General features: G+C 40.9%; 1 protein-coding gene across 1 annotated transcript; it reads right to left on the reverse strand.

Annotated features, from left to right (window-relative positions):
* Nucleotides 1–65: 65 nt before the first annotated feature.
* LOC121865461 (homeobox protein DBX1-like) lies at nucleotides 66–12620 on the reverse strand. The gene is made up of 4 exons (XM_042364907.1): nucleotides 11651–12620; nucleotides 11077–11240; nucleotides 8932–8985; nucleotides 66–1307 (listed from the first exon to the last, which is right to left on the reverse strand). The coding sequence occupies exons 1-4, from the start codon at nucleotides 12264–12266 to the stop codon at nucleotides 1077–1079; spliced, it is 1065 nt and encodes a 354-aa protein (XP_042220841.1). The 5' UTR covers nucleotides 12267–12620; the 3' UTR covers nucleotides 66–1076.
* Between the last annotated feature and the right edge of the window lie 9312 nt (nucleotides 12621–21932).

The raw sequence follows: 21932 nt of genomic DNA on the forward strand, positions 1-21932 counted from the left end.
GGGGGGCCTACAGCGCCCCCCGGAACTCCCAGATATTTAGGCTGGCTTCACTCGCCACCTCACCCTCTTAGGTACTTATAATGAGGGGGGCCTCCACAAAGAGGCTGTCCATGGGCCTCCACAGGTCTAAATCCGGCACTGAGAATAACACATGTAATTTTGTATTTAAGAATCGATACAACTACTACTTCAAATATAGTTATATGTCCTTGAACTTCTACCAACAATAAGACTATGAAAGATAACGTCCAGGCTGCTGTCACCCTCATGCTTCATTGATCACAGACTATATACAAATTAAGCAACAACTTTATATTAGCATAGACGGCAAGATAGCGGCACTGTTACATTGACAAATTTCCTGCCTCTTGCCAATTCGATTCAATGCACCATTTTTTCCATCACTTGTATATCTGTTATGTGCCTTGAAGGTGGAAGTTTCTGACCACCACAAGAAATATTTATATAAGGTCTAATGCATTTGTATATTCCCAATGTATGTAGATATAAAATATTATAGCCTAGTAACGAACCTCTTCTGTGATTGTTGGATACTTTTAGCATGTTAGCCAAAATCTCTGTTCCAGCCAAACGTCTTCCATTTTTGCTTATTCCTTTCGTACTCCATAAAAGACTAAACTTCTTAAAATGATCTCGATGTGAATATTATAGGTTCTTGAACTGAACTTGGATTTAAAGCGGACTTAGAAACTTTTCCTTGTTTTAAAAAATATTACCGCTCACGTTTGTATATACTGTTTGTATTTAATCTACGTATATTTTCATGCATATATGTTTGTTATGTATTAATATTTTCTCTTTATAAGTACTGTGTATGTCTAGGAATGTATGACTCACAGTATATGTAAATATTAACATATATTCGTAGCCAAATCAAATAGTTACCCATAACACATCATTTGTAAACACAAGAACGTTAGGTGTGATCAACATAACATTATTTTCTCTTCTTCTCGAATTCATACTTTAGTTTTATGTTTTAACTTTATTTAGAATTTTGTAAAAGGTTTCCCAGCTATCCATCTATAATTTGTTCTCTTAAAGCGAGTATTCATCTACTTGTTCTTTGTGTTTGTTTTTTCCCATGGGATTGATTTCTTGTTTTGTTCCTTCGTGTTGTTGTTGTTGTTGCTTGCCTCCGTCTTCCCGCCCTGGTGGGTGCTATCACTGTGGTTGTTTCTGTCAGTACCTTCCTCCAGGTGGTCTTCCTCCATGGGGTCGTCTTCGCTGCCGTCATGTGAAGTGGCGGGAGAAGAGGTGTTCTCTGGAGGAGCTCCCTCACCATTCTGAAACACCAAAATGTACAATATTCATTATTTCATGAAATCCCTCGCATCACTCTACACTTCGTACACACATTTGCCCTCTCACACATGTGAGAGGGCAAAATAGACATACATGTACTGACAGACACAACAATAGCTACAGACACTATTATAGGAGTTCTAGAGGTGGTCGAGTATTTAAGGTGCTTCTCACCCCTCTCAGTACGCTGGTACACATAAGCGATATCTCCGGCTAATCTATGACCTCATCAAATCCCTCTGATCGCACACATCGCTTTTCACCACTCATTTTTCCCTTGATAATAACTCTAATTAATTATGGTTATCTGACGTCGATAATCGCCCTTTTTCTCATGACACACGGAGTACACTTTTAACGATAATCATGAGTACAGATTTCACGGTGCAGTTGAAAATATTATCACAAGAGTGGATTACAGAATTTTCCGGCGACATGCATTTTATTAACAGTAAAACTTATTGGAATACAAACTGATATATCGTGTTCATTAACATTAACCAGGATTATGGTAGTGATTTGAAATGCCCCCTTTAAGTAATCACGTCAGGGGATCAAGGATGTCTCATTACTGTTGTTAAAACTTACGTGCATGTTTCCTAGTTAATACCTTAACAGTTTTAATCGAGCGATCTCTGTACCACTACAACAAGGGACGCTAGCATAGTGTTCCTCGACACTGTACGAGTTTACGATATACTGGGTTGTGTGAGTCACCTGTGTTGACTCAGAAAACATGAAGGAACACCAGATGGTCGCAAAGGAAAGAGGCTCTTATCAGGGCCAAGATAGTATTGTACCGGAGAAGCTGAAGATACTTTAATGATAGATGTTGAACCAGATAAGAACTTTTTCTTTTCTTGTTTTTTTTCAAAACTGGATTCTAACGCGAGAGAGATTTCGCTGCTGTCAGAGACACATCTCAACACGGATTTACTCATTATACTCTTAAAGCTTTGTACGTTGATTTTTTTTTCTCTAAACTGAAGGTAAGAGAATGCGTCTACTTATGATAGTCTCAAGTAGAGTTTTGATGCTACTTAATCTAAAAGCCTTTCAAACTTGTACTATAGGTTTAAAAGTTGGCACTACACTTTTCTCAACCTGTTTGTCTTAGAGGAGACGTCTATTGTGTCTCTGTGCCTAATACGCAGTGTCAACATGAATGTGTGAAGACATGTATCTCTTCAATACACCTGAATTTATATACCCATAGAATAAACACTATAAACATCTTTACACACACACACACACACACACACACACACACACACACACACACACACTCACCAGGCATGGGGCAATTAATTAACTTAGATTATCTAGTTAACTTTTGAAATAACAGTTTAACTTAACTTAATCTATATTTTGGCAAATAAATTGATTAACTTCGATTAATTATCAATTAATTCCTTGGAAAAAATAACAAATAATTAATATATAACACACCAGCCCTTGTGCCCAGTGAGTATCCAATATATTTAGCATTATAAAGTGTAATAAACTTTCAGTGATTATTATTTAGTTGATAATCAGAATTATTATCTTATCATGATATAATTTTTCAAGTAAGAAAGTCTGACGTGGTCTTGCATACTGAAACAATAAAAAAGTCAAGAATTTTTAATTATTTTTCTCAAGACTTATTCATACCAAGGAAGTAGTGTGACAGACTGCCTCACTATCAAGTATTCAAACTACAGTATTCATTGACTCTTCTGGAAAACATATACGGGATATTAAGATATTTAATCCACATGAAAATTCCCCTAAGCAAATTTGACACACATTGGTTAACTTAACTTAATCGAAAAAATCTTAACTTAATTAGTTAATGTTCAAAAAATCAGGTGAACTTAACTTAATAGGAAAAAATTTAAATTAACTTAACTAGTTAAATTTGAAACTCAATCGCCCCATACCTGACACACACACACACACACACACACACACACACACACACACACACACAAAAGCCGATACATTTAAAGGGCAGTAATTGCGGCACGTTATGGTTCAGGGTGTCATTTTGCTAAAGTGTAATTAAATAACTTACTGTATGTCCTTCCTATAATCCACCTCACTTAATACCTGTCACAAGTATAACCAATATCCATAACACGATTATCATTACCCAACACCTGAACTGTTGCTGACGCCAGAGTCTTGGACGCCTTAATGAAAGAGCCATCAATCAAAACATTCCAGCTGGGGCGGCCCTTACGTAAAGAGGAGGAGGAGGAGGAGGAACACTTGCGCTGAGTGGTGATGTTATCGTTGGGACTATCTGTATCAGTGTCAAGTAGGTGTTAGTGGAGGTGTTAGTGGCTCTCTTATCAGTGATTGAACGACGATACTCCGTCAATACTCCCAGCAGCGCCCCCCCCCCCTCTCCTGTGTCTCACCTCGATAATGGAGACTACCTGAGGTGTACCTCCAGGTGATGAGGTTATGGGATCCTGCAGGGCGGCACAGAGACTTATATTGTAGTTTTCCCGTAAACTGCATCAAACGAATGGGAACTTGTATTCATTCTTCATTTCGTTGTTCATCCACTCACCTGTTAATATATTCATTTTTCACCCGTGAAAATTTTTAATATAATAATAGTGTCCTTGAAGAAGTGGAGACATGCATAGTCCAGCTATTTGGAGTAAGGATTATAGACAACTTCCGTGTGTCAGGGAGCGATGAGTACAGTACACCCACCAGACGACACCTTGTACAGTTTGATCTCTTCACTGATCCCCAAACTCTCTCCAGACTTCGTGGAAGACTGAATAATAAAACGGCCTCATCATTTTTTCCCGGGTTAATGGTTTAGTAAAAAAAGTCTTCCACTTGATGTAGCGCTCAAATTTATTTTTCGTCTACGTGTTACCGAAAAACATAAATATAAATCCCCGCTGTGAAGAAAAATATATATCAACGGGGCTATTTATTTTTAGTTAGTGAAGAATAAATATTAATATGACTGATAAGAGACACACGTCCGGGAGACATTGAACAGTAAGATGCCACAGTTCACAGAGCACGACAGAGGAGTGCAACACCTACTTTTACACAGCCTTGAACGTCGACTATCTCACACTCGCCTTAATGTTTACAACCCAAACTTTTTTAATGTGTGAAACGAGCAAAGGTTTAAGACCCCCGTCGCCGTGTGAAGGATTACGGCGTGATATGAATGCCTCTCTTGCTGTGTTGGGGGTGTATGTAACAAGCTCTGGCCACAAGCCTCGGTATCTGTATTCTTGTGTATATGCTTGTTGGCTTTAGCGCCTGTAATGAATTGTATTCTTTACGGGAACATTACCCTTCAGAAGCAGGTGGGATGGAATATTTTATTTTATTTTACAGAGACGAGGAGCGGGCGGGGGGGACGAAGGGGGAGCAATGTTGTGCAATAGAATGATGATCAAGGTAACAATTTTATTACTCGGTATCATTTATAATTTACAGACGTGTATTTGGCGTACTAAGCACTTTAATACAGGCTCTTTATAAAGTGATGGATTATGAAGTTACTTAACCATTTCAAGCACCTTGACTCCAACAATAAATTTAGAAGGTATTAGGTATCCCCACCACCACCACTCTTGAAGAAAATACTGAAGGTGTTTATGTACCGTATCTCACACAAATTACATTACAAGACAGTCTGGAGTGTGGTGTATAAACGGGGTAAATGAGGATCAACCACAGTAATACCCTATGAGTAAACACCTTAACCAGGCTGATACCTTAACCTTGTTCTACTTCAGACCTGATGTTGGGAATGATCAGCAGTTAGTTGTGATACGTCGTGGCCACCTCACAGGCGATACCTATAAGTTTATGAGGATCACGTCTCTACGGTGTGTGTGGGGGGGGGGGCGGTGTTGAATTAGGTTAGTTTTGAAGATCAATGAATGCCGAAAAATTTTGGGGGGTATGAGGATCATTAATGAGGTTTAGTTTTGAAAAGTTACCAAAGGCGAAAAAGACGTAGCCTACATGTGAAGGTTACTAATGATACTAATGCCTTAGTTTTAAAGGTGATGAAAAGTGTATCACAAATGGCCCACAGCCTCCTGGTGGTACAGTACTCGTGCGGGGTAAGTCATGGACACACGCGCCCGATATCTTAGCACGTCCCTTTTGGAATAACTATATACTGTACTCGGATTCGCATTCAAATTAGATTATTTTAAAATTAGGTTCATTAATGTTAAATCCTTAAAATGAACACTAGGTTTACTTCCCAAGTCCTCTAGCTCCTTGGGTGAGGTAAATGACTATCACTACTCCACTCCGTAAGAATTCACCTTCAAACGAGAAACTAAACATAAATTACAATACCAGCGACATTTACAAATATTTCCCTCTAATGTCAGTCATAATATGAAATAATCAAAGTAAAGATTTTTTTTATTTATTACAGTTTTATTTCGCTTTTCACACCCACAAATGCTTCCCCCACGTTACTGTTCTCTACTCACACTTATCATATCTGGGCCCATCTCTCCTTACCTGCCCCCGTAACAATACCATGAATATTAATATGACAGGATTTTACTTGACTATTTCAATCCTACCAAAAAAAATCTTTGAGCGTGTGAGCATTATTAGACTAGGAACACACGTCTTGGTTAATTAGATGTACCTGGAATTTTTATTTTCGTGTGTTTCTTTACATATAAGTTACTAATGTGACACGAGTGGTGTTCCCGCTATTTGTCAGGTAATTCTGGCGGGTGTAGTATATATAAACTTCTTAATACAGTACTGTAGTTTGGTCTATGATCCTGTATTGGCTCCTGTATCATATCTGCCTTCCTGTACCGCACAAGAGGCAAATGTTTGTGTCTTTTTAGTATTTCTGTCGACGATTTGTAACAGATGTAGTTAATAGTCTCCAAAATAAGAGAAGAAAACGGGAAGTGTGATGTTGATGTGTATCGTGTGACGGGTTTTAATCACGGTGTTCTGTCTATGTGAAGTGATAATGGATAATTCGTTATTTTTACCTTGTTGGACCACTAACTCATCATTTCCTCTCCTAGGTAGTAACGAGGTGATGGCTGTAATACGCTAAGATTTTTTGTGTAATTTGTGGTAGTTGTGTGACCATTTTATCGTTGTGGTGGAGATAGGCACCCGGAAAATGTTCCAAACGTCACACAGGTGCTGCTGATGGCTCTCTCTCTCTCTCTCTCTCTCTCTCTCTCTCTCTCTCTCTCTCTCTCAGTAATCATACAACTAATAGAAGTTTGAATAATTACCTGTGTCTAGTCTATATTATATTAATTGTCATTAAAAACAGGAGGATTATGACACGATAAGTTATGCACATTCTTGAACACTTTAGGAAAACGTTTAACAGAGCTGGTCAGGCTGCGATACAAATATAATGACGCTGCCTTTATTATGCATTTCCCTGTCCCTAGTCAGAGGAAAAAGGTGAGGTAAAGAGCCCTGAGAGCTTACACGCGTCGTCCATACACATTTCAGTTCACTGTGTCGCGTCGTGTCCGGTACAGAACGATATACGTCAGGAGAGTATCACCGGTAAAACTTCCGGGACTAAATTTTATGCAGAGAGGTAATGAGGCAGTAGACAGGAAGCACTGATTATATACTGCTGCCCCTGATACTGGCACTAGAGGGAGTGACGCTATCGCTGGCAGTTACTGGTAAATGAGAGGTGTACGGAAGACAGAAGACACAGAAGAGAGGAATAGACACGAACAAAACTGAAGGTAACGAAACATGGACTCATATATCAATCATGCTGGGGGTAGACCAATGCACGACACATGAAACATAACAAAAAATACAAAAACAGGTTGGGAAAAATACACACACAAAAATCAACACAATACGTTAAAAAGTGTAGAGGTTCGTCGAAAATACAGGGGAGGGGAGGGGGGTAGAGCAAGTGAAAGGTGTAGCACAGAGAGCAGTGAAGGCTACACCTCACGGAGCCGTGTAGTTGATGGGGAGGGAAACATTTACTGCGTATAATGGGGTATCACACGTCCTCAACAGCTCACCTCAGAATATAATTGTGTATCTTATCGCGTCCTAAAATTACCAAAAAACGTTTTATCAAGGTTAACTTCCTCTGTGTTGTAGATACTGGCGGCCATAGCGCTTGCAGTATGTGTGTGAGTTACCTCTCTCTTATCTTGAAATTGTATCCACTGACGCTCTTAATGGCACTATCTACACTATTACCGCCCTTACCGGCACCAGCGATAACCACCACCACTACTGGCGCTACTATCATCAACACTAAACCACCACCACCGCTACTACCACCACCAATAACCACCACTACTACCACCACCAATAACCACCACTACTACCACCACCAATAACCACCACTACTACTACCACCACCAATAACCACCACTACTACTACCACCACCAATAAACCACCACTACTACCACCACCAATAACCACCACTACTACCACCACCAATAACCACCACTACTACCACCACCAATAACCACCACTACTACCACCACCAATAACCACCACTACTTAATACTAGTATTCCAGAGACTCGTTCCAACACTCTAGGACTCATTCCAGTACTTCAAAGTCACGTTCCACAACATTTCAAAGACTCGTTCCAACATTCCAAATATCTGTTCCAGTATTCCAGAGACTCGTTCCAACGTTCCAGAGACTCGTTCCAATACTCCAGAGACTCATTCAAAACCCTTAGGAGTCTCGCGTGTTGTGGAATTTATATTTTTTCTTCACGACTGCAGTATGTTTATGTTGCACAGTAATGGATAAATCATCAGTAAAGAGACGTTGAACAGCTCTCATGTAACACCGTCAATTAGGATTCGAAACAAACTATGATTATTTACGATCGGAAAATAAATAATAATCTTAGCGATGATAATTTTCAATGATCTAACACCAATCTTAGCTCTCAAGATAACCTCATGATTATATACCATCAGTGAATAATCTTATAGAGAACACGAGATGATAATGACAGTGTTATCGCTGGGGATTAGTCAATGATAGTGTGAAAGAGTATTATTACCCGAGCAGTTTAATGATATGATCTGAGCCCCTCACTACCCCAGCCCCCCACCACAACCACCACCACCATCACCCCACAACTGCCACTATCACCGCCACCATTAATACTACTTACTTACCTCCTCCACCACTACCACTACCACTACCCCTCTAACACCACCACCACTACTTACCTCCATCATTACTACTACCTCTATCCCACACACCACTACCCCACCCCTTCCACAATGCCACCATCCCATCCCTTCCCTTCCACACAACACTACCATCACCACTACCGCCTCAAATTTAACTGGTATTGTTACACTCAAGTCATAATAAGTTCAGTAAAGAAAGCCAGACACTACACACACCTATCTGGGGAAGGCGCCGAAGAGGGTGACCCTTTTGTTAGGTTAAATGGTCGAGGTAAGGAGGTTCTGGTTTAAAACATTCTACTATGTGTTGATAAAAGCCCACATCTACCTTGATCATCTACCAGGTATGACCCACATCTACCTTGACCAACTCATCTACCTTAATCATCTACCCAGGTAACAGACAACACATTTACTCACCTGGGCTTGCACCTTCCTCCACTTGGCCCGTCTGTTCTGAAACCACGTCTTCACCTGGTAAGGAAACGACCAGCAATTAAGTAGTACAGTCGTTAAGTTCTCTGAGGTAAATTACATAGATTATTGTTTGTTAAGCAGTTGACTTAAGCTCTAGGTACGAACGAAGGAGAGGAAAGAGGGAGGTGAGGGAGGGAGAAGGAAAGGAGGGAGAAGGAAAGGAGGAACAGAGATGGGAGAGGAAGGAGGAATGGAGAAGAGAGGCGGAGGCAGAGGAAGGAAAGAGGGAAGAGAGAGAGAGAGAGGGAGAGAGAGCGAGCGAGAGAGAGAGGAAGAGGAAGGAGAAGGAGAACAATAAACCAACAAATATGGGAAGAGATACAGGAAGGAGACAGTTGTGTAACCCGGATGTAAAGCGTGAGAAACTACAGTAAAAAACACGTACACTGTTGACAGAGGAGATGAGCTGATTGGTCGAGAGGAGGCAGGAGGGAGGAGGGGGGGAAGAAGAGAAGGAGGGGAGGAGACAGAAGGAGGGGGAGAGTGCAGGCAGGAAAAGGAGGAGAGGTGGGGATAGTGAGTATTAATCTGCTGAATCTGTGTACGTACAACCATGTGTCATCATTTAATATTTTCAAGCAATAGACACACACACACACACACACACACACACACACACACACACACACACACACACACACACACACACACACACAGTATTTTTCGGTTATTTACAACTATATACCATCAATAAGCTCACTACAAAGTCCTTACGAATAAAATAAATAAGAAAACGAATATAAAACATAAGTAAATAAATAAAGATGAAGAAAAATAAATGAATAAAATAGAAGAAAATAAGTAATAATGAAAAATAATAAAATAAACCCAAAGTAAATAATGAAAAAAGAATAACTCGAAAAAAATAGTAAAACCAAATGAAATGAAAATAAAATGAGACAATTAATTTGAAAAATAATAATAATAAAAACAATAATAAAAACAATGGGAAAACACAAAAAACAATATTATTAATTCAGGAAACAGTCGACCAAACTTGTTATCTAGAGTTAGTTAAATAACGTCTTGAACATACTTCCTTCCCGTCTCTATTTCTTCGACTCGCCTCCAGAGGTTTCAAAACAGCTGACTATAGAGACTCATTTCAAGAGGTTTCAGAACAAATGACTATCGAGACTCACTTCAAGAGGTTTCAAAACAAATGACTATCGAGACTCATTTCAAGAGGTTTCAGAACAAATGACTATCGAGACTCACTTCAAGAGGTTTCAAAACAAATGACTATCGAGACTCATTTCAAGAGGTTTCAGAACAAATGACTATCGAGACTCACTTCAAGAGGTTTCAAAACAAATGACTATCGAGACTTACTTCAAGAGGTTTCAAAACAACTGACTATCGAGAAGCGCCTGAAGAGAGAGACTTCAGTGAGGTGCAGGATGATGGGCATAGGAATGGGGGAGGGAGAAGGATATGTATTTAGGATGGGAAAGGAGAAAAAAGTTATCCTAGTGAATGGTGGGAGGTGGGATGAGAGAGATAAAAGAGGGGGGGGAGAGAGAGAGGAAGAAGGGAAAGAGGGTGAGAGAAGATGGGAAGAGTGGAAGTAATGAAGTAATGAGAGAGAGAGAGAATATTGGTAGTGGAGAAGGACATAGGAGGAGAGAGAGAGAAAGACAAGAAATTGAGGATGATATTTAAAGATGATAAAAGATTGTAATTGAAGAGGAGAAGAAAATATGATAAGAAAGAAAGAGAGAGATAGAATTAAAGAAAATATATATTTATACAAGAGATAGAAATTGAGAAAAAATAGGAAGTGAGAGAGACAGAGAGAGAGAGAGAGAGAGAGTTGCATGAGTGAATTAAGGTCAGTAGTGTGTGTGTGTGTGTGTGTGTGTGTGAAGTGATGTACCTTCCCTCCCTGACCTCTCTTTTCCTGTGGCGTCTCTCTCTTCCTCCCTCTTTCCCTGTCTTCCCTCTCTCTCCCTCTCCCTACCTTTCCTCTCTCTTTCCCTGCCCTTCCTCTCTGTACGACTTTCCCTGGCCACCCTCCTCCCTTTCCCGACTCCCCCCTCCCCCTCCCTCTTTCCTTACCTACCTCCCTCTGACCCTCCCTGGCCTCACCTGACGCTCCTGGAGGTTGAGGTCCCTGGCTATGGTCTTCCTCTGTGGCGGGGTGATGTACTTGTGGCGGGAGAACCACGCCTCCAGTTGGCTAGTTTGGTCACAGGTGAACCTCACTTGTCCTCCGCGTCGCCGTGACCGTCCCACCAGCGGGTAAGCGAGACCTGGTGGGTGCAACGGACCGGTTAACATGTCTTAATCATTAACAGACTTACTGACATACAACAGACCCGTTTAGCATCAGCTGATACCCAAATCCTTAAAGCAAATTTGTCACCATCCTAGATCAACTGGACAACACCTACTAGTGAACTCTGCTGGCTGTGTAATAATTGTCTCAGGATCTACGTTTAACAGCCTCCAGTTTTGGCTACTTGTGTTGAGCTTGACCCGTCGACCTCCTACTTACCTGCTCCATTGTATGATTATGACAGTTCCGTGTGTGTGTGTATGTGTGTGTGTTTAAAACAATTTATTCTAACCCTTCCAAAAAGTAAAGTTATTCTCTGGAGTCGCCTTAAGATAAGTTATCAGTGTTTGGTCCGTGAGAGAGAGGGAGGGTAATAAGACTCACCTGGGTCTAGGACGGGATAGGGGAGCGGCAGGTAGGTGCCAGAGTTAGCTAGGCCACGATAATGAGCCTCCATGTACTGTCGTAGCATCAGCCCGTACACCCCGCCGCCCACACCCAGGCCGCTCATCACATCATAACCTGCACCACCGTACTGTACCTCCGGCCTCAGCCCCGTTCTGGGGTCCCCGGCGGTGGTCTCCAGTGTCGGCCTCTCGTGGAGCGTCATGTTGGGTCTCTGCGGGATTCGTAGGGCCACGGGTCTGGCCAGGGTCGGGCGACTAATATCTTCTTCCAAGATGTCCATCTCTTTTGTCCCTTCACCAGCCTCCTTCTCCGTGGGACTCTCCGTGGGACTCTCCGTGGGACTCTCCGCGTCTTCCAAGTGCTTAACACCCATGGGTGTTAAGCACTTGTGGATATCATCTTTCTTTGTGACCTCTATGCTTTTATTGTCCTCCCTGTCAGCTGGTGGCGGGGACTCTCTCGAGAGTCTAGGTGTAGGGGTGGAGGAGGGTGGGGTGCCTGTTGGTGGCGACGACGACGTTGTGTTGTAAGGGAATGTAGGCGTGGTGTGGGCGTAAGACAGTATCTGGTCTATTGTATACCTCGTCACCATGATGCCAAATGTTACTGCGTCTAGAACGGGCAATTATCATGTACTTCCCGGCTACGGTCCATGTAAGTGAGTTTTTGTTGATGCAGCAACTCAGTTTCCGATGAGAACACTTTATTCCACCGACACGAGGCCTCACCAGCTACACCCATCCACCAGGCAGACGGCACAAGATATAGTAATGTTTACTATAGATAGTAGTGACGTGGAATACTCTTCGCTATAGAGAGTATGTGAGCGATGTGGAAGGTGGCCGTCAGCGGTAAAAGTTTCCGACTCTTCACCATAACATAAGTGACAAGTTCCGCGAGTGAGAGACACGAGAGCGAACAATGAGAACGATTCCGTATACCATCAAGCAAGGCACTGATTCCCATGTTTCCGCTAAAGCTGGCACCTATAGAGTCGGGTGCCGCTCAGTGTTTATGTGTCCCGCCTCCCCAGAGTTATCATAACCTCCATCCCCACGCTACACCTCCACCAGGAAACTCTCCCTCCGTCAGTATAGTAAACCAAACATACGACAAACACATTTACAAGACTTATTAGAGCTTCCATCTACATTTACGGAAAGTGGCAACTCTGAATGTGTCTTATCAAGGAACCTGAGTGCTTAACTAAATCAGGTTCATGTTGTTGTTGCTCTTCCGGAGTTTTGTGTGTCACCATAATAAACATCCCGTCACCGAGGACTCAACCATAATCTGACCAAGAAAACCGCCTCCACAGCCAATAGTTTGTGTTCGCCTCACGAGACTACCAAGTTCTGTGACTAAGACAAGACATCGTTGCACGAGTCATATCAGCCAATCAACGACAACTTTTATCTCGCCATGAAGCACGAGCAATCCCATTGGCTGTTGTATGGATGCGTAGTAAACTATAGCGAACTTTTATTTCTTTATGGAAAGATGTACTAAGAGAGAGAGAGAGAGAGAGAGAGAGAGAGAGAGAGAGAGAGAGAGAGAGAGAGAGAGAGAGAGAGAGAGAGAGAGAGAGAGAGAGAGAGAGAGAGAGAATGAGGAGGAGAAAAGGAGTGAGAGTAAATATCATCATCAGCATGTCTTGTAGTCACACATCATCATCATACAATTGTAGTAAATAACATCTGTAATAACACACCATCATACGTCTGTAGTCACACCGTCACACACCTGTAGTCACACACCATCATCATACACCTGAAGTAACACATCTGTAATAACACACCATCATACGTCTGTAGTCACCGTCACACACCTATAGTCACACACCATCATCATACACCTGTAGTAACACACTGCCACACACCTGTAGTAACACACTGCCACACACCTGTAGTAACACACTGCCACATACCTGTAGTAACACACTGCCACACACCTGTAGTAACACACTGCCACATACCTGTAGTAACACACTGCCACACACCTGCAGTAACACACTGCCACACACCTGTAGTAACACACTGCCCACACACCTGCTAGTAACACACCGTCACACACCTGTAGTAACACACTGTCGCACACCTGTAGTAACACACTGCCACACACCTGTAGTACACAGCCACACACCCAAAACACACTGTCACACACCTGTAACACACTGCCACATACCTCAGTAACACACACTGCCACACACCTGTAGTAACACACTGCCACACACCTGTAGTAACACACTGTCACACACCTGTAGTAACACACTGTCGCACACCTGTAGTAAACACACTGCCACACACCTGTAGTAACACAGCCACACCTGTAGTAAACACACTGCCACACACCTGTAGTAACACACTGCCACACACCTGTAGTAACACACTGTCACACACCTGTAGTAACACACTGTCGCACACCTGTAGTAACACACTGCCACACACCTGTAGTAACACAGTCACACACCTGTAGTAACACACTGTCACACACCTGTAGTAACACACTGTCATACACCTGTAGTAACACACTGTCGCACACCTGTAGTAACACACTGCCACACACCTGTAGTAACACACTGCCACACACCTGTAGTCACACACACACACAGTTTATATACACAGTAGACAGCTATATACAATATCTACCACAGTCTCCCCGAACAATTCGTATCCCCAATTTCTTTCCCAATTCCCTTTGACGACTAACTAATCTATTTCTACTTGTATATATATCTTTAAACTGTATAATATCCTTAACTTAGAGAGACATCATTTCATTATTTATAGCTTTAGAATAATGTTAGTGGTCAAGTCAGTGATAACATTGTTCCTTTAGCGTGATTTAAAGCGTACCGAGGCAGCCAGAGAAGTGTGAAAGGCCTTTAACCATTATGACTTGAGCTGTTGTGTGTTAAAGTGAGGAACTATTTACCGCTGTTCGTATACCTGATGCATTGTTTAAGTATAACCTGAAGCCAATGTGTGTACTTGTAAGGCGATGTTACTGATTGAATATATGTCTGTCTGTCTGTCTGTCTGTCTGTCTGTCTGTCTGTCTATCTGTCTGTCTGTCTGTCTGTCTATCTGTCTATAAATGTATTGGTCAGTATTTCTGTCTATTTACATGTTGATAATTCATAGCCATTTACATTAAACGGTTCCATTGATAGCTGTTTTGCGACGCTAAACTGGCTGTATAGAACTTTATATTGATAACACTCAAGGAAATATCTCATCATAAGCTATTTCTATATTCAATTGTATAATAGTTTCATGCTGGCCTAGGCTTGAGGTGGGTTAAGTTAGGTTAGGTTAGGGTTGGTTGGCTAAGAGTGATTTAGTTTAAGTTAGGTTACGATTATGGAAGATTAGAATAAGTTAGATTAGCTGAGGTTTAATCGGATATCGTTAGGATTAGTTTACCCTTAAATAACGTTAATAAAGTCTCTAAATATCCACATTTTTGTTCATCTGGCACTTTTATATATATTTGTTTGAGTAATTTTTAACACACACACACGTTGCATAACACTGCAGAGTGAATCATTATACTGACGACACTGGGCAGGTGGTGTTCAGACTTTCACACCTGTGTAGCAGGAGTACAGGAGGGAGGTGTAGACCTGCAGTGGAGGTAGTCGTGATGGTGGAGGTAGCCCTGTGTGTGGGAGGTAGCCGTGGGTGCAGGAGGAAGCCGGGTGGTGGAGGTAGTCGTGGATGGTGGAGGTAGCCCTGGGTGGTGGAGGTAGTCGTGGGTGGTGGTGGTGGTGGTGGGTGGTGGAGGTAGCCCTGGGTGGTGGAGGTGGCCGGGTGGTGGAGGTAGCCCTGGTTGGTGGAGGTAGCCCTGGTTGGTGGAGGTCGTGGTGGTGGGAGGTAGTCGGGTGGTGGAGGTGAAGTCGTGTGGTGGAGTGCAGTCTGTGGTGGGAGGTAGCCGGGTGGTGGAGGAAGCCCTGGGTGGTGGAGGTGGTCGTGGCAAGTGGAGGTGAAGCCGGGTGTTGGAGAGGTAGTCGGGTGGGAGGTAGTCGGGTGGTGGAGGCCGGGTGGTGGAGGCAGCCCAGGGTGGTGGAGGTAGTCGTGGGTGGTGGAGGTAGCCTCTGGGTGGTGGAGGTAGTCGGGTGGTGGAGGCAGGGTCGTGTGGGTGGAGGCAGCTCAGGTGGTGGAGTGTAGTCGCGGTGGAGTGTAGCCCTTGCAGAGGTGTAGTCGTGGGTAGGAGGTAGCCCTGGTGGTGGAGGTAGTCGTGCAGGAGTGTAGTCGTGGTGGTGGAGGTAGCCCTGGTGGTGATGTAGCCCTGGGTGGTGGAGGTAGTCGGGTGGTGAGGTAGTCGGGTGGTGGAGGTAGTCGTGGGTGGTGGAGGTAGCCCTGGGTGGTGGAGGTAGTCGTGGGTGGTGGAGGTAGTCGTGGGTGGTGGTAGTGGTGGTGAGTGACGGAGGAGATTAGTGTTGATATGTTTAGGTGTACCGTGAGATATACATTTATAACAATGGATAAATTCAACACACATGCAAACACCGGTCGTCACCACTACACGTCATAAAACAAAGTTGTTGGAACATTTGTTTATACTTGAGTCAACAACAAAAGTGAGTTTCGTTGTTCTGGGAATCAATATTTCATTAGTGTGCGTCTAAATTCAGCGTCGAGAGAGTGTTGTTTCATGGCTGTGGGAGTTAAGTATACGGGCGTGTCAGCAGGAAGCCTTACAAGTATATTCCAGACCATCATTTCAGTCTCCCCTTTTACAGTACACTTTTTTGTTTTACCTTTTCCTCTTCGCCACTGATCGGTTCGTTAGTGACTTTGGCGGTCAATCACGTCTCTGTTATGCACAGTTGGCAAAGTACTGGGCATGAACTGGCTCCTTGATGTATCGGTACCTGCTCCAGTGTTGGTCAAGTCTGGTTTTGATTCAGCTCTCACTCGGACAGGCCTTATTTAACTTACCTCTTCCTCTCTCTTTCCTTCATTTTTTTCTATCCTGTTATTCAATACACTACACAGATAAATATAATTATATAAGTAAAATACATGCACTCTTATATATATATATATATATATATATATATATATATATATATATATATATATATATATATATTGATAAAATCAATAATGTGTGGTGTTTTATTTATATGAAATATATATATATATATATATATATATATATATATATATATATATATATATATATATATATATATATATATATATATATATATATATTGAATATATGAAGGTATGAATAAATCTTATTTACTCCACTGGTAAAAAGAATGTTACTATTATTTTGTAAGTATTAAGCCCCTTTTCTTCATAAATGACATATTACCAGCTACCACCACTAGTAGTAGAGGAGGCTGGTGACCTATGTAGGAGTCCCCCATTACTTCAGAGGTATAATACTGGGTGATAGTTGCATGTTCACCAGCAACAAGGAAATGTTATGCTTTCAGGACTATTTTATATACCCCATCATTATTCTCAATACTACCGCCTCTCTTAGCTGACAGACAGAGGATTTCCTGGTGACACGCGTATGATGTTTTAGTTTGGGAATAATCTAAAAAACAAAACAAAAAAATAAACACCTAAGTCAACACAGACGAGCAACATGATGACAGCCATTACGAGCCAAGACCTCAGGTAGACATATACTGTAGCTCTCTTCCAGTGGCGGCTCGTGAAAATAAAATGGAGGGACTGCAAGCCTCACACAACAGTAGGTGACCTACCTCAGGTATGAGTTGTAGTTGATGTCCACTAATTCCCAGGGCATGGTAGTAGTGTTGGTGGTGATGGACCAGTATTAATTGAAAATAAAGTCCGCGCGTCTGCTCTTCGATGTAGCAAAATTGTTTATTACTATTTCATTAAAATCCTTTATTTCTGTTATCATTTTATTTTCAATGGATATCACTGCTAAAGCAGACAGTCTGTCATTCACCATGGTACTGCGCAAAAAAGTTTTAATTCTCTTCAAAGTTGAAAAGCACCTTTCTGCTTCTGCCGTTGTCATTGGAGTTGTTATTAAAATTTTCAGCAACTTGACAGTGTCTGAAAATGTTGACTGTAGATTATTGTCATTCATCATCTCCAACAAGTCTATGAGACTTTCTGATTTACACAAACCTTCTCTTGTGTACAGTACAGTAAGTTCAGTTCTCAATTTGTCTTTTTCAAGCATGGGATATGCTGCAACTGCTTGTTCAAGTTCATTACTATTTTCTGTGGCAAATGCCTCAAGTCAGTCACACCACTTTTCGTCTATGCCGAGTCCCCACCAAACAATAAGCATGGAAAGCAGAATAAAGTATTTGCCTCGTCACAACCACAGAGCCATAAACACTCATGTTAAACTGGCGAGTATATTCTTTGTTCCTGCTTGTACTGTTCTGTTGAATGGATAAAACTGGTGTAGGTCTTCCTCTTGCTTTGATTTCAGTCTTTTCATTTAATGTCAGCTGGGAAAAGTTGATGTTTTGCAAATACTTCACTCGATTTTCCATCGTCAAAGGGTAATTAAAGAAAGCACGATTTAACCACACCGTCCACACGTTGTACGAGACTGAGCTGCTTCAAGTGCGGCGGCGGCGCCAATTAATAACAGACATCAATCGTACAGCATTGACAGCAACTATGAAAGTAACTTAAATTTTGGTCTGATTTTAATGAAAATTCACTTAGCAACGTATTGAAAATAATTAAATAACATATAAAATGATATATTTGTTGGTAGTGTATTATTCAGCTGTCTCTCTAAAGGAATCATACGCCTGGCAGTGAGTGTCTGGGGGGACTGCAGCTTCAGGAGCCGGTGCATGCCCAGCATTTGCCAACAGTGTGTGACAGAGACGTGACCGATCGCCCGGCGGCTAACAAGCCGATCAGTGGCGTTACGAAGAGGATAAAAGCAAAAAAGCAGCCCCTATGCACGAGCCGCCACTGCTCTCTCCCCACACCAAGCTTCGTTCCCCAGAGTTCTATCTCTCATAATTTATTTAATGTAGTTGGACCAGTGTAATTACTGTGTTACGTTTGTTACGCAGTAATACCATTATAACAACCAGCGTCATGTTGGTATGAGAGTAACTTATGCTAAAACTATAAAAGTTTTAAGGCTTTATGATGAATATACAGTATGAGAGGGATAGTTCAGAAGGAGGTAAATGATATCTATATAGCTAGTTAATGCAAAGCCGTGAATTTTATTGGTCTCATTGATAAGTCGTTATGAATCCGAATCATGTCTGTACTGTACTGTACTTGTGCTGTAGTGTAGAGGATAAAAACTTCAGCGCACCCGAATGTTTAGATGAAACATCAACACTTTTATAAAAGCAGCTGAAAGAATCTTTCTGTACAGTGACTTTAGTCTTGTTTAGCATACTTCATCATCTTGTAATTGTTGAACAGACATAGCCTATTATGCAAAATAATACCTTGCGTTTCATTTTGTAAACATATTTCATGCTTCTCAATATTAAAGGCAATTATTACCGATATTATACCCAATATTGTGAATTACATCAATGTGATATTCACATAAAATATGTAAATGACAAATAGATATGACAATTGTTATCTTCATGAAGACTCGTTAGAGGTGAACTGTTCAGCATTGTGAAGTTTGGAGCCATATACCACTGAAGGTATAACTTAAAACTATAATCTAGTTCTTTAACAAACTTATTTTTATATTTTACTTGCTTCTGTTTATAATTTTTATTTTATTTGCCATTATGGTCCAAAATTAAAGTATATTGATCTTATTTAAAAATTTAACTACAATGCTGAACTTTCGACTCCCCACTTTGTCCGTATATTGGACCACAATCTGATTTATTAACTTATATATAATTATTATGAGAAATACATTAATATGAAGGGATTATAAATACATAAATTATTCAATAAAATATTAAAATCTAATATCGATACCTGTATATCAAGTTAAAATTAACATAATAGACAAAGTAAAGCTTAAGCTAAAGTCGGTGAGAGGAAACGAACAGTGGGAGGCTGCTGTTTGGAAATGGTCTTGAGAGATGTCAGAAAAATGACCCTCACATGAAGACCACTTGACCCGCTACTTACAACATGAGTTCGAACAGAAGAAGCAAACCTCATGGTGGCTTTAAGACCTACGTAGACTTTGAAGAGGTGAGGATAAGAGATAAAGTACATAAGAGTAATGTAACTCGGTCGTCGCCCTGAGAAGTTTCTGCCCTTGTTAATATATTTACTTATTAATGGTCTGTTGTAGTCATTAACTCCTGGAAAGCTTAATTAATTGTTATCTTACCTTAAACATAATAAAAAATTAGCCTTTTTATTCTATCTGAAGTACTGTGGAAATAAGGTAATTATGTACTTTTCTCGTCATAGTTTCATATCAGTTCTTGTAATTCTAGAGAGGAATCTTTTTTCATTAGAATTTAACGATAAAATTTTCTTATTTAGGGTAAGATAATTAGATAAGTGATAGGGGTATTGATGGGAGTCTTAATAATACTCTTGGACACTGACACAGGTTAACCAGCAGCTTTAGGGAGTTTTGTTGAGGAAATAACTTCCTTTTTACCTCAAGAATAATCCCCAAGATGTGTAAGATTTAAAAATTTTATTATTAGCTTCGTAATTTGTTATGTAAATAAATATATTCTTAACCCAAGGACACCATGTTTGTGCTGCAACTGTTGTTAAATACTTCCCAGTGACCTTTCCATACCTATCCTAACCTACTTAATTTATTAGAGAATTACAAGAACCATAGATTACTTCAGAGGTGTAATACTGGGTGAGGGTTGTGCATGTTAACCAGCAACATAAAGAAATGTTGTGCTTTCTTACCTCATAAAAAGTAAGGGTAGTAATTGACCACTGGACCGTCGCTGATTTTTCATATAAAACAATTTTAAAAACGTTGCAATTTCACTGTGTTTTATAGTTAGTCGTAGTTTGTGCAAATGTGTTAAAAAGTGGTTATTATTAAGTTAAACCTAACCTAACCTTAGTTGATAAGAAAAACAAGCAACAGAAGCATTGTTAGAAGACCTCACCAACCTAACCTTACCTACCTTTTTGCAATGGGGTTCCCACCCCCCCGGACCTCCCGGTATAGTGTAATTTTAATTTTTTTGTGGACATGGGCCTTACGCTTTGGCGCCTAATTATCTACCAAATGAAGCATTTGCACAAGAAATGATTATCATATCAGAACTCTCTGATGAAAATATAGTAAGAAAGTAGACATCAAAACTAATAACGCCTCAACTGGTCAGTCGTCAATATTAACCAAAGTAAGAAGGATGGGAAGAATAGGTTTATTGTATATTAATTTTACATTTTTTTCCATCCCAAACAAAACTCTTTCCCATTTATGTGTACATTGACGTAAAAAATAAGTTATCTTCTATACAAAACTCCCTAAAGCTGCTAACGGGGAGATTACTGTATACTGTATTATTATTATTATTACAGTATTATTATTATTATTATTAATCAGTTGGACTTACAGGGTACATTTCAATTTATATTTACAATACTGTACAGTAGTTTATAAAGTATTTTATATCGGTAACATGTAATCAGTAACACTATAACAGGGATCTGGGTTAAACAATTACCTAAAGAAAAATCACTAGAGAAGAAAGGAATGTTTTACCTCAAGAAGAACCCAAATCCACAACATAGCAAAAGCTGCCTCCCGAAAGCTGGGAGTGCTGTACAGATGCCGTAGCCACTTCACTCCTGAGCAGTTGCTTCAAGTTTATAAGGGATTCATTCGTACAGTGTTATCTCCTTCAGCTGGAACAATTGGTGCAGAGCATTACCAGGAATGAGTGATTTCTGGGTAACGAGACGACTCCCAAAGCCGGAAAAAATCCCCCATCCCCGGAATTTTCCGGGTAACGGAACAATGTTCTCGGAAGTTCCAGAAATTGCCCATTACATCATCTCTTGTACCCGGATAAATATCCCTCATCCCCGGAATTTTTTCCTCGGAATTTCCAGAAAATGCGCCCGATTTTCATCTCTCAAACCCGGAAAAAACTCCCTCATCCCCGGAATTTTCCGGGCATCGGGAAAATTTTCTCGGAATTTTCTGGATAAAGTGCCCCTCGGAAATTTTGAGTTCTGGCTATCAGAGTGTTCCGGGTTTGAGGGGTTCCTGCTAACGGAGATATTACTGATGTCGGTCACACTGGAATAAACCTTTATAGTGCATCCTTTCCCCACACAGCCAAATGTGGAATGCT

The sequence above is a fragment of the Homarus americanus genome, unplaced genomic scaffold (assembly GCF_018991925.1).
Source record: "Homarus americanus isolate GMGI-L3 unplaced genomic scaffold, GMGI_Hamer_2.0 scaffold25483, whole genome shotgun sequence".
NCBI lineage: Eukaryota > Metazoa > Arthropoda > Malacostraca > Decapoda > Nephropidae > Homarus > Homarus americanus.